We start from the raw sequence: 12,114 nt of genomic DNA, 5'->3' as shown, positions 1-12,114 counted from the left end.
AGAGAATAAGTGAATTCATGTAATTATTATATTATTTTTTCAGTATTTAACTTTAAACATGATAGAAAGTAGTGCTCTTAGTGAAAGTGATGAAGGAGAAATAAAGTCAGATTTTGAAGATGACTTTCAGGAGGAGTTATCCGAGTTTCCTCATGTTTTAAAATTGATTAAAAGAATGCGTGATCATATTAAGAAACAGAATAAAAAAATTATTAAATTAAGAAATAAACTAAATGAACAGGTAAATATTAGATTTCATCTTTCTTTTCATGTATTTATCATAGTTATATATTTTATTTATATATATATATATATATATATATTATAGAAGAATCAAAAGTTGCTAGAGAAAAAGATATTAATTGACTATGGAACTCAAACAAATCCTTTGGAATATGAGAAAGAAAATTGCAATATTAATGATGATAAAACATCAGTCAATATTGCAGATCAAATTAAAGAAGCAGCTGAATCAGCTTTGTTGCAAACTGGTTTTGTTTATGAGGAAACTTCAGGTTTATATTATGATTATAATAGTGGATATTACTATGACGCAGTAAGTATTTATATAATCATTGTATCAAGTTAATAATGTTTAAATTTTATATAGGAACTGTATTTCAGAAACAAGGTTTATATTATGATGGCAATACAGGAACGTACTATTATTATGACGAAGCCAGCAGAACTTATCAATTTCATAGTCAAGCACAGGTGTCTGTGAATGATCCAGCTGTGCAAGTTCAAAACAAGAAGGAGCAGAAGATTAGAAAGGCGAATAAGGTTGAGATTTAATTTCTTGATATTTAAAATTTATTAAAGAAAGATCATTCGTAGAAGAAAATTTTTGATTTCAGGTTTCAGATGACATACATGAGTTAATAAATGGCCTTTCAAACATAGCAATTGAAAAATACAGACGTCAAGCCCTAGGTAATTATCCTATGCTTTTAATATGCACACATGTCTCTCTTGTAGGATGAGGGGAAAAAACGCAAACTTGCAAAAAGGGAAGAACATTTGGATGATAAAGAACTTGAGGAGGGTGAATGTTCAAGCAATGATAACGACAGCAATTCTAATGACATTACACCAGAATTATGTACTAGTAGTGACAGTGACCATGAAGAAGATCAAGGTTTATTTTTAATTTCTTTCTTAACATTAGCAAGGCCTCACTGCAAAAATAATTTCCGCTTTAGTTATTTATTTCACTATTTTATATAACTTAACACTTTTATTTATTGTGAAATGAAATTTATTATTTATGACTTTATTGTTATATTAATACAAGTATGCGTTTATAAATTATATGTCATTCACACTAAGAATTTAATCATATTAATTAGTTTATTGGTATATAAATATAAATTTTTTATTTCAGATCTAGCAAAAATATATCCCCCATGTATGAGAATCATAGTTAGAGAAACAAATCTGTCTAAATTAAAAATTGGTAGCCTCTTTCTTGTCGCATATACCGGTGGTTCAATTGGTCGAGAAGGCGATCACTCGGTAGTTATACCAGACATAAATGTTAGTAAAGTAAGTATTCATAGATATAGATAATTAGCTATTTAAAATTGATTTGAATAACTTTTGCATAAATTAATTTTGATATTTTACACTGTAGCATCATGCTCGATTATTATACAATGAAGAAAAAAAAATGTATCAAATCATAGATTTAGGATCAAGAAATGGTACATTTTTAAATGGTAAAAGATTGTCTGTAGCTAAACAAGAATCAGAGTTTCATGAAGTTTCACATGGTTCAATCATACAAGTTGGAAATACCAAATTATTATGTCACATTCATAATGGCAACGAAACTTGTGGCCATTGCGAGCCAGGACTCATTCAACAGTGCAATAGCATGGAAGAGAATAAAACTACAAAAAAGACACTTTATAAGCAAGAATTGAGACGATTAAAATATAAGTTTGGCGTGGAAAAGGATAATGTTGCAACTGCAAGTCAGTTGGCATCAGGTTACCAAGACAGAGCACAAAGTAGAAGGCAATGCATTGGTTCCTTGGATCATCATGCTAAAACACAACAAAGTTCAATGGATACGTAAGTACTTTAATTGTTCATTAAGATCCAAATATTTTCACTCTGAAATCATCATGAGCAATTTATAATTATGTGTTTTTTCATAATAGTATTTAAGCATAAAAACTAAAGTTATAAAATTAAAAAAAGAAATAAGACATTCTTTTTTACAGTTACAGTTTCTAATTTACTTAACCTTTTGATCTGGCAATATGTACATACATGCCTACTTTTTATTTTCAAGATTTATCATTATAATGATTTTATAAATCATATTTCATTTCATTTATAGGTCTATAACAAAGGACAACAGAGGTTTCAAACTACTATCGAAGATGGGCTGGACAGAGGGTCAGTCACTGGGAAAAGAGGGAGATGGCCGAACTGAACCGGTAAGTGGTTGATTTATTTTTCATTTCATAGTATTGTATCTCGGAATGAATATTTTAACTGTGATAAATGCACCGTTGAACTTACAATGGGAATATTCGACGTTTTAGGCCTAAATATAATTAACATTTTTAATAAGTTGTTGCTATCATACTACTTTAATATACATATAGATTCTTATGAACATGTTTAATTATTTTTATTATGCAAATTTTAAAGTCAACAATTTTATGAAAAATATATTTTATTGTAGAACATTGTTTAATATGAGAAACATTATGAGATATGTTTATGGATTGGTATATAATACAAATAATAACATACCAGTTTATAGCTACATTAGGGAAAACACAAATGGAAAGTAAAATTATTTTCATTTCTAAAATATGCGTTTAACACACAGGCGGACTTTATAAAAATATCTAAACATACATCATTTAATGTAAAGTAAATAATTAAAAAATAGGAAATAAATTGTCATTTGCCAAATTACTAGACAGAATGTTTACAATCGAACATAGATATAGAATCTAATAACTAATCTGGAATCTAGATTCTTATAAAATACTTTACGCAAATTACGAAAATTAAATAATCTTAATCTTCAAATTCTACAAATACTTCAGTAGAATTAACGATTAACAGGCAGCCATAAAATAAAGCTTCTACTTCACACAATATTTTATTTTACAAATTGAAATCTGACATAACAAATCAATATTACACAACTAGATTCATCATTATTAAAATATAAAATTCAACCAACAATTCTCTTACATGTATAATAATTTCTACGATACACAAGTAAATAGAAGAATACGCATTCATCCCTAACATTAGAACTACCGAGCATATAAATCGACTTTTCAAAATTTTTGTACAAAAGCTACAAACATACATTTATTAATACTGCGTTCGGCTTACATTTCAGTTTAAATATTACTAAATCAGTTTCTTTGATAATTTCTTAAAAAAAGTGTCTGTACCTTTCCAGTACTTGTAAAAGAAGAAATCAAGAACGGCCCATTTTGACTTATCAGATAGTTCCAGTTTTAACAGTAACCGTACCGGAAACCAGTCAAATGGTCGGACTTATAATTCTTTTCGCGCGTTCATTTAACTTTATATTAATTTCTATATTGTCTAATTAATCAGTTTTTCAATGTTTGTCTTCCCTTTTGTTTTTGGTTTCACTAAAAAAAATGTATCATCTAACTTCTTTATCTTTATTTTGTAACCACTTGCTTGACTGATTACGGTGGGAAAAGTGTCAGTTCGGTTAATGTTAAACTAGTTCCAGTAGCTTAAAACTTAACACATTATTGACTAACAATTCTACGCAGAAGCTATCTCATGTCACCGGTAATTATTCTGTAATTAAACATGAAAGTGAAACAATCTAAATATACTTCAATATATTTTATTTATACATAATGAATTGAAATGAAACTTTAGACATATCTTTTATATAATTTTGCATATTTTGCTTTTGCAATATTCTATATTGTTCTGCATTTCTAAAATTGAAATGCCTATTGCAAGTGCAAACACGAGTTAACTCGTGACCGATGAACAATGTGTTAAGATTTATCGCAGATTCTACCAGCAAACTGAAAAATTTCATGATTTTCCGGTTACGGTCCAGACATCCGGGGTGCAAGGAACAATGTCCATTGTCCCCATCGATCGAGCGAGGCGCGAAGCCCGATAGAACGGGGAACTTGGGTCTTTGCACGAAAGCAGTGACCCAATTGTCAATTCCATCCATGCTTCGTCTAGCAGACGGCAAATTAGACTCCTAGGTCATATACGAGCATCGGCGTCGCCGTGGACGGTCCCCGCGCTCGTATATTAGCGAGCGTCGCCGCGTCGCGCGTGATATCGGACTGACGTCAATCGGCAATTGGCGTGCACGGGACACGTTCGTCGATTCGGTACCGGCGTGGCGCGGTGCAGCACGTGTGTGCCCGATGCAAAAGGTGTGCACAACAAACAAGCCGGCGTCGGCCGATGCCGCACGCTGACCATTCATTAGCCGGACCGTCGGTGCGGTCGCAGCGCGGCAATTCACAATCCAGACTGGTTGTTCGCCTTTTTCGCGCCGCGCTAACAATTTTCACCGCTCAACTCTGTCCCCACCCCCTCAACTTCCCTTGTACCATGTCCGTTCTCCTCCGCGGCCACCCTCATCCGACTGACCTATCGGATTCGTAAATACGTGCACACACGTACGCGTTGTAGATACAGGGTGTTTCTAGGATATTCCACGACCATCACAGTTTGATTCTATACCTCTCGTTTCAGGGAAAAATATGTTACAAAGGGGTCGCAGAATTTATGTTGCCTTTGAAAAGAAGGCTTAACATTTTTTATATCATGTTTTACTTATAACGAAGGTAAATATTTTGATGAGAACCGTGGGTGGGGAATGCTTTGCTTGCAAATTGCTGTAGAAGTTCGCAAGGTAAATTTTATTTATTTATTGAAAAAAATGTATTTTTGTTTTCTGAAATGTCATTGTTGTTATTGATTTTATTTGACTATGTAAAACAAATATATGTTTCTAAAACTTATACCAACTTCTCTTTCCAATATTTTGTTTCTTCTTGTACCGACAGACTTTGTTTATTTTTTCATTCGCGTAAAACGAATTCACGTAGAACGGATTTTCGCATAAATCAGGGTCAGGCGTAGTTTAAAAGGAATCACGAGTCGAATCGTTTACTTGCAAATTGTTGTAGAAGTTCGAAAGGAAAAGTAAGGAACAGTGACATTCAATATCCTTTTTCCTTACCATTTATTTATTTACTATCCTATCTATTCACCTCCACAATAAGTAGAGCATTATATAAAAAATGTCAACCCTTGTTCCAAGGTCAGAACGAATTTCGCGAGCAATTGCTTTCCCATCAAACGAAAGGTATAGAATCACACGCCGCGGCGGTCGTGACATATATTTTTCAAACACCCTATATGTACCTACATACGTGCACAAAACCGCATGCCGAAAAGCTAGACGGCTGGCTGCTGCTTACTCGTCCGGCCGCATCACATTTCGACGGCGACAAAATGAGCGCCGACGGCACGAGCAGAGCATTCGTATGATAACGAGCGTAACTCTGCGAGACATGAAACGGAATGGTAGAGGGGATCCGTGGGGGTCAAGGGGCCGGGGGTGAAACGAAAACGGGAGCACCGGAGGGAGGCGTTGAGCGTAGGGGGCGACGGGGGACGGGGTGTCCGGGGTAATGAATGCAAATGTATTGAAATCCAAATCATTATTTTGTCTAGACGCATCGTATGCTCTATTGCACGCTCCTCCCGGCTTAAGGAAGGGGCACACAGGAGTTGCGGGGCGGATTAAGGGAAAGAGGAAAGGGGACTGTTGTTTTTCCTCGTCTCTGTGTACCTTGAAGCGATGCTGCTAATTTGCTTGTACCTTTATCCCTATGATGTCCGACGTTTCCCTTTTTTTTCGGCCTTCCTTTTCGCCTTCCTGGCTTCTTTTTTTCCTCGGACGAATTTGTTTGCCGCCCCTGCCCCCGGTACACTGTTCCTGCCACTCTAAATACACGCCCCGCGTCTTTTCTCTTCGCTGTTTTGTTTTAGCATTCTGTAGAACACTCTTTGGCGGGGTGTTTTCGTTCCGCAGATGTCTCCGAGGAAATTGATAAACTCAAATTTCGGGCAGGGTTTTAGCGAGATGAGAATGAAAGTGTTGTTGGGTTTTATTATTTCTTTGTTTTGTTACTTGTTATGAATAATTTGGTGCTTAGTTTTGTAAGCGTATGAAACTTGCGGTTGTAATATTAAGGGTAGCGATTTAAAGATAGCATTGAAGTTTTGATTGAAACAGATGAAATTCTTACGTTATCTAATTTTACTAGCTTGTCTATTTTTTAATGTGTTTTGTATGATTAAGAGTAGTAATTTGAAAAAATATTTAAATAAGTGTTATTCAAAGTTCTAATAAAAATATTAGTATGATAGTAATGTATGTAAATATGAATCATAAAGTAAAAACATAGCTGTGCAATGTGTTTATATTGTAAAATGCTGTTATTTGAATCAAAATTTAAATTTAAATTTAAATCCACTAGTTTTAAAAGTTTCATTAATTTACAGTTAATTAACAAAGTTTTAATTCTTTCATTGATTAATTGCCATTGAAAAACTGTTCATCAAATCCAACCTAAAGAATAAAAAAGTCCATAAAATCAAGCTAATACAAACCTACTTTATTCTTTTTAATTCTGAAATTATTAAATATCTGAAATGATTTGAAAAATGAACAGTTTCAATTGAATACTATAATAAACATATGAAAAAACCAAAAATACTCTGTAGCTACAATTTTTATAAGAATTACATATTAATCATATTAAACGTTCGTAGTTCAAGTGTTAACCCCTTACTCTATAATATCATGTCAGACTAGCGATGAAAATTTCAAGCTAAATTCGACAAATCTAAATGTTACTCACTTGTTTTCAATATAAACGAAATATTACTTTTTTGTCATCAGTCATGAAGTTTTAGAGTAAACGTACACACAGAATAAGCATAAAATTCTTTTCTTTACGTAATAAATTATTAACGATAAAGTAGTTTTATTAAGCATAGCTGCGAAAGAAATCATAGAACAAGGGGTTAAATAGTAATAAAGAAAAATGCTTACAATGTTAGGGGTTGCCACCCCATCTCAATTTTACAAGTACGAGGACAATAAGAATGGCATGCGAGGCAAGAAGCATTACCCAGCAAACATAAATACTGAATTTGTTGCTACGGGTATATTGCCTATGCTTACTCCGCCAGACCCTTTATTATAATTCGCAGTTGAGAGACGTTTGCGTGAAGTATCGGCTCGAGTCTTTCTCTGTCCCGGTCGTTTCACATCGCAGTCGGCAATCAGAATTTTATATCGACCATTTGTTTTTACGCGACGCAGCGTCTTTGTCGAACGCATCGGCCACATCGTAAAGTGGAAATACAGCCGCGGGGGTGGTTTCAGGGTGAAAGCCCGGCACCAGAACCGAAGGAAAACGAAAAGGTACATCACTACCGGATGAAGAGGGCCTGCGTTCGATTCGAGAGTCCGTAAACCAGACATTGTAAAGCCCTCGAATGGCGATTGACAGTAAAACCGCGAGGATCCGATAAAGTGTAAAATTGTCGCGAGTGGTGCGAAAGTGCCGTTAGCAGGTGTAGGTGGTACGTGTGCCGTATCTGACCGAATGAAATCTCAGCCAGGTTCATTTATTTGAGTGCTTCGCCGCGCGGCGAGCGGTTTTTATTATCGGCCTGTCACGGAACAAGATTTATCGTCTAATAATAAGCGTTTCCCGATTGACTCGTAAGCCCTGTTCACGACTGGTTGAATTATTAATTAGGACTTAGGAATGTAATGGGTAACGTCCACATGTTAAAAGAGTTAATTTATACATTACACCTCGTGCACCACTGTGCATGTCTAAATCCGATATAGAAACTGGTTGTTAAGTAAATTAAGTAGCTGTTAACAACCGCTTTTTATGGCCACTCTCTAGATGGGGATTGTATTTTTAAAGATATTGTTTTCTACGATTGAACGGATCGTTGTAAGTTGTCGTGAATTGCGAAACTTGGGTTTATTTTATTGGAAGAATTACAAGGAATAATAGTATTATTTCTCTGTATGTATTTAAAACGTTTCAGAGATATTAATCACTTTTTGTTTCATGAAATTTTTTAGTTTCATGATTAATAAATATACTGTAGAACTTACCAAAATTTCTCTCATAAACTACTACTGTGCTGGATCAATTCTGAAACTTACTTTAAAACATCGTTACACCTTTTCATTAATTGATAATGAAGAAATTGCTGGCGCCACTTAGCGTACATAACTTTTGATTTAATCCAAGGCGAAGAGTTTCTCTTACTCGTAACAATATTATCAAGTTCCACCGTTGGATTACACGTTTTTCTTTCGTCGCTTGTAAATAATATGACAACGGTGGCAATTCACTCGAAACTGTAAAGTTTTCTCCCGGCGTAATCAATGCATTGGTTGCAGTGCGGTTCCTTGTAAGGCACTCTTAAACTACATCCGGAAACTGCAACAATTTCATTTTATGGACTTTCTCGTCTACCGGCGACCGTCGCGGACCATTTCACGGATACAGCGTGAACATCTACGGTAGTGCCTTTTACGATTTACGTTCATTTCCATATTGCATCTGCTTGCCCTTTATACCACCACCAGGAAAAACTCGACTGATTAATGACATAATAAATAATCCAACGTGGGCTCCCCTTGACGGAATGAGGATTCGTGGTGCTTCCATAAAATCGCCAGCCGGGAAGAGCTTTCTACGATTTCGCTTTGAAAAGTCGAAACGGCTTACATGGCTATAAATTAAAATTTCTCGGGGAAAGCGTAAAAGATAGCCAGAATCTTATAAATTAAGGTATTCGATGTTTGCTTTCGGTTATTGAAATATTTTGAACAGATCTTTGTTTTAAATCCTCGAATTTTTGATAATGAAATGTTTTTTGTTCAATTGTATTAGAAATTTTATATTCGCTTTGATCGAAATAATATAAAATATAATATGAAAATATCATATGAAAACGTTAAAACATAAAATAGTTTAGACGAATGTTACTTGGTGTATCAGTTTCTGACACGTTTTATATGATTTCCATTAATAATAAAAAAGAAATATTCGTGATATTGATTTATTGTTACAATTTTATGGGAGTTGTGTCCTATCGAGTGATATTTCTGGAAATGTTAGAAACGGTTTTTGAAGTGCGAATCAACGGTTTAGATCGGCCGTAACGGTGTCTGCGCCATAATTCTGTTGTTGATTAATTATATTTCCTGTCTGCAGCATGTGGATCGAAATCAGTTAAGGGAATTCCGACTCTCAGGCTGAGCACGTCCAATCTAAATATTTCGCAATCTTAACGGTGCACCAGGCTCAGATATTTATCATATCGTGTTATGGCTGGCTGATGGTCTCGTTTCAAGTCCCTTAATCCTATGCGCTCAATAAGCACTCGTGTCTTGCGTTTCAGCAGTTTCGAACGCGATTCAATTAAAAAAGGAATAAAAGCAATCTTATCTCGAGATCAGATGTAGCGTGATACTTTCTAAATTGGTTCAAGTAAACACTGACATTTTATCGAATCTGTCAAAAGAATCAATTCTTCTTGTAACTGATTTGAAAAGAATTCTCTTATGAATAGCAACCCTTTTATTAAGGAAAAAATACAAAATCAAGAAAGTCCAATTAAAGTCTCTAAGATTCAAGAAGTCACAAATGACAACATTAATAAATCTTGGATTTTACAGTTTATACTTTATTTAAAATAGTTTAGCGGGTAGCTATTACAATAATACTAGCTATTATAGCAATAAGGGTCGAATATATTTCTCCAATTAACATTAATTAATTTTTCCATAATTTCTGTACTTGCACTTCATTTACCTTACTTTCAAATTCACGATCGACCACAAAATTCCTGTCCAAATTTAATATATTCCTTACAGTTATTCCTTAACGCATCATTGACTGGTTACGAGTTAACTTGTGTTTACATTTGCATTAGCCATTGCAATTTTTGAAACGCAGGGCAATATAGAATATTGCAAAAGCAAAATATTGAAAGTTGTATAAAAGATATGTTCAAAGTTTCATTTCAGTTCATTATGTATAAATAAAGAATATTGAAGTTTGTTTAAATTGTTTCACTTTCATATATAATTACAGAATAATAACCGATGATATAAGATAGCTTCTGCGTAAAATTTCTGATCAACAATGCGTTAACGTGTTTCACACAAATCACTCAAAGTTACAACCAAATACCAGTCTCAAATTTTTCTACCTCCGCCATTGGTGCTCACTAACTCGATATCGCGGAGTCCAGCGTATATAGTTCCCCTCCTGTCGGTCCTGTTATGGCGATCAGTTCTTCCAGCCGAGCACCAAACAGTCTAGACGGCGAGCAAGTTGTTTTGATTCCCGCCACGTCCGATAGCGGTTGAAAAAAAGTTAGGAGCCGGGTAAAAGTGAATCGTAAGGTTTTGACTCGCGGGTCCTCCCGGGTCTGCTGTGTGTCCGCCGAAACCTGTTGCTGGCGTCCTCCTCCCTGTGTCTTCTTCTATTTATCCGTTCGTGCGATCCTCCCCTCCCGCCACCCTGGCTGCCATGGTGTTCCCTTTTCGTTTCGGCAAAAGCAAAAATAGTGATAAGGGAAGAAAAAGCGTCGAGGGACGGGCAAAAGAGAGATGGCGTGGTCGGGACGGGCAAGGAAAAAGGAGTGAGTCGCCGCGAGGGAAGCGTACGAGGAGGAGGCGGCCGCCGGAGGAGGAGGTGGGTTCGGAGCGGAAGTTGTGCACGCAGCGTACACGTTGTAGTCCTGCCGCAGGTGGTGCGATGGAACGCAAGGTCGTTTCGATATTATGTAATGCAGAGAGGCCAGAGCGTGCAAGGATACGGCAAGGATCAGCTCTGATCTCCCTCGGTTGCTCCGAAGGGGACTCATTGTCTTTGGAATTTGGGGCAACGTTGAGAGATCGTCATCGGAAACTGAAGAGAAGAAAAAAATAGAAGGAACGAGAAACGGCCCACTCGCCCGTTCGCTCGGGAATACCGATGATACGTCGCTAACTCCGTCTTCTTACGGGGATTTTCTTGTTTTCGAGCCTTCTCGCCTCCCCATGCCCACTTGTTTATCCTTCGGCTCGCCATTAACCCTCTTAAGAGCCTGTTAGCAGGTTATCTTGGTATTTATTACGAGATATTTATAAGCGCGTTGGATGAAGCGGGGCGGGGCGTAGCGAATTGTGCAACTGGGAAACAGGTGATCCTTCGGGCACGCGTAAAATGGTACTTTTCCGTAGGCTTCGCAAGGAATTTGAAAAGCTTGATATGCACAGAGTTGGAATGATATATTTGTTTATGTTCGTTTGTCTTTGTTGGATTTTGAGTTTTTTAGACGTGAATTTCTTTACACTGTGATTTATTTTGTAATATTTTGAGACACATTGCTACTTGTGTATGGGATTTGAGAATTTAACACTTTGACTGCCACGTTACCCGAATTCGTGTGACATTATTTTTTACAGAAGCGTGGACATCAATTTTTTTCGTGACGTACCGAACGAACCGAATTTTGTTGGATATACGAGATATAAGAGAGATAGGGGAGCAATTATTAAGGAGAATCTTGATTTCTCAGTTTCTGGTTAATGGAGAAAACTGTTTCGAGTTCATAGGAGTTTTGATGAGTGTTTACGTGGCAGTCAAAGTGTTAAGAGGGAAAGATAAACGTCGATTAAAGAAAGGATCTGTTCAAAAAGGTATTACTATTTCCTTTGCAAAGCAAATTATTAGAGATGCGAATATCAATCTTAATTATTGACTAAATAAGAAAAAAAATGAAGAATATCCGAATTGGACATTCTCTATTGAGTTCATAAAATCTACCCACACGAAGCAAGTTAAAATTAAAAATTAAAAGATAAAATCCACATTTCACCAGTGCTACGTAACTTTCCACGTTCGTCGAACCATCTGCGTAATGTCCGATCTCCTACGGCCGCGTTACGCAAAAAAGCACGCCGATCAAAATGGTTCATCTCTTTACCCGAGGAGATTACCGTTCGCTCGTCGT

At 36.0% G+C, this 12,114-nt stretch overlaps 1 protein-coding gene across 14 annotated transcripts in view; it reads left to right on the top strand.

Annotated features, from left to right (window-relative positions):
• Positions 1–12,114, top strand: part of LOC116426432 (angiogenic factor with G patch and FHA domains 1) — a 66,480-nt gene that overhangs the window by 792 nt on the left and 53,574 nt on the right. For 11 of the 14 annotated variants that reach the window (XM_076370349.1, XM_031975366.2, XM_031975367.2 and 8 more), the window contains 7 exons: positions 44–241; positions 329–556; positions 625–783; positions 979–1,138; positions 1,385–1,545; positions 1,634–2,076; positions 2,348–2,447. In XM_076370349.1, the coding sequence (XP_076226464.1) occupies positions 59–241; positions 329–556; positions 625–783; positions 979–1,138; positions 1,385–1,545; positions 1,634–2,076; positions 2,348–2,447 (1,434 nt within the window). In that variant the 5' untranslated portion in view covers positions 44–58. Of the gene's footprint in view, positions 1–43; positions 242–328; positions 557–624; positions 784–857; positions 934–978; positions 1,139–1,384; positions 1,546–1,633; positions 2,077–2,347; positions 2,448–2,698; positions 2,729–8,503; positions 8,854–12,114 lie in introns of those variants that run through there. The other 3 variants (XM_076370354.1, XM_076370355.1, XM_076370351.1) reach the window with 3 other exon arrangements.

The sequence above is a fragment of the Nomia melanderi genome, chromosome 8, assembly GCF_051020985.1.
Source record: "Nomia melanderi isolate GNS246 chromosome 8, iyNomMela1, whole genome shotgun sequence".
In the NCBI taxonomy this organism is placed as follows: Eukaryota; Metazoa; Arthropoda; class Insecta; order Hymenoptera; family Halictidae; genus Nomia; species Nomia melanderi.
The sequence above is the reverse complement of the archived record's forward strand: the minus strand, read 5'-3'. Positions and strand labels throughout refer to the sequence as shown.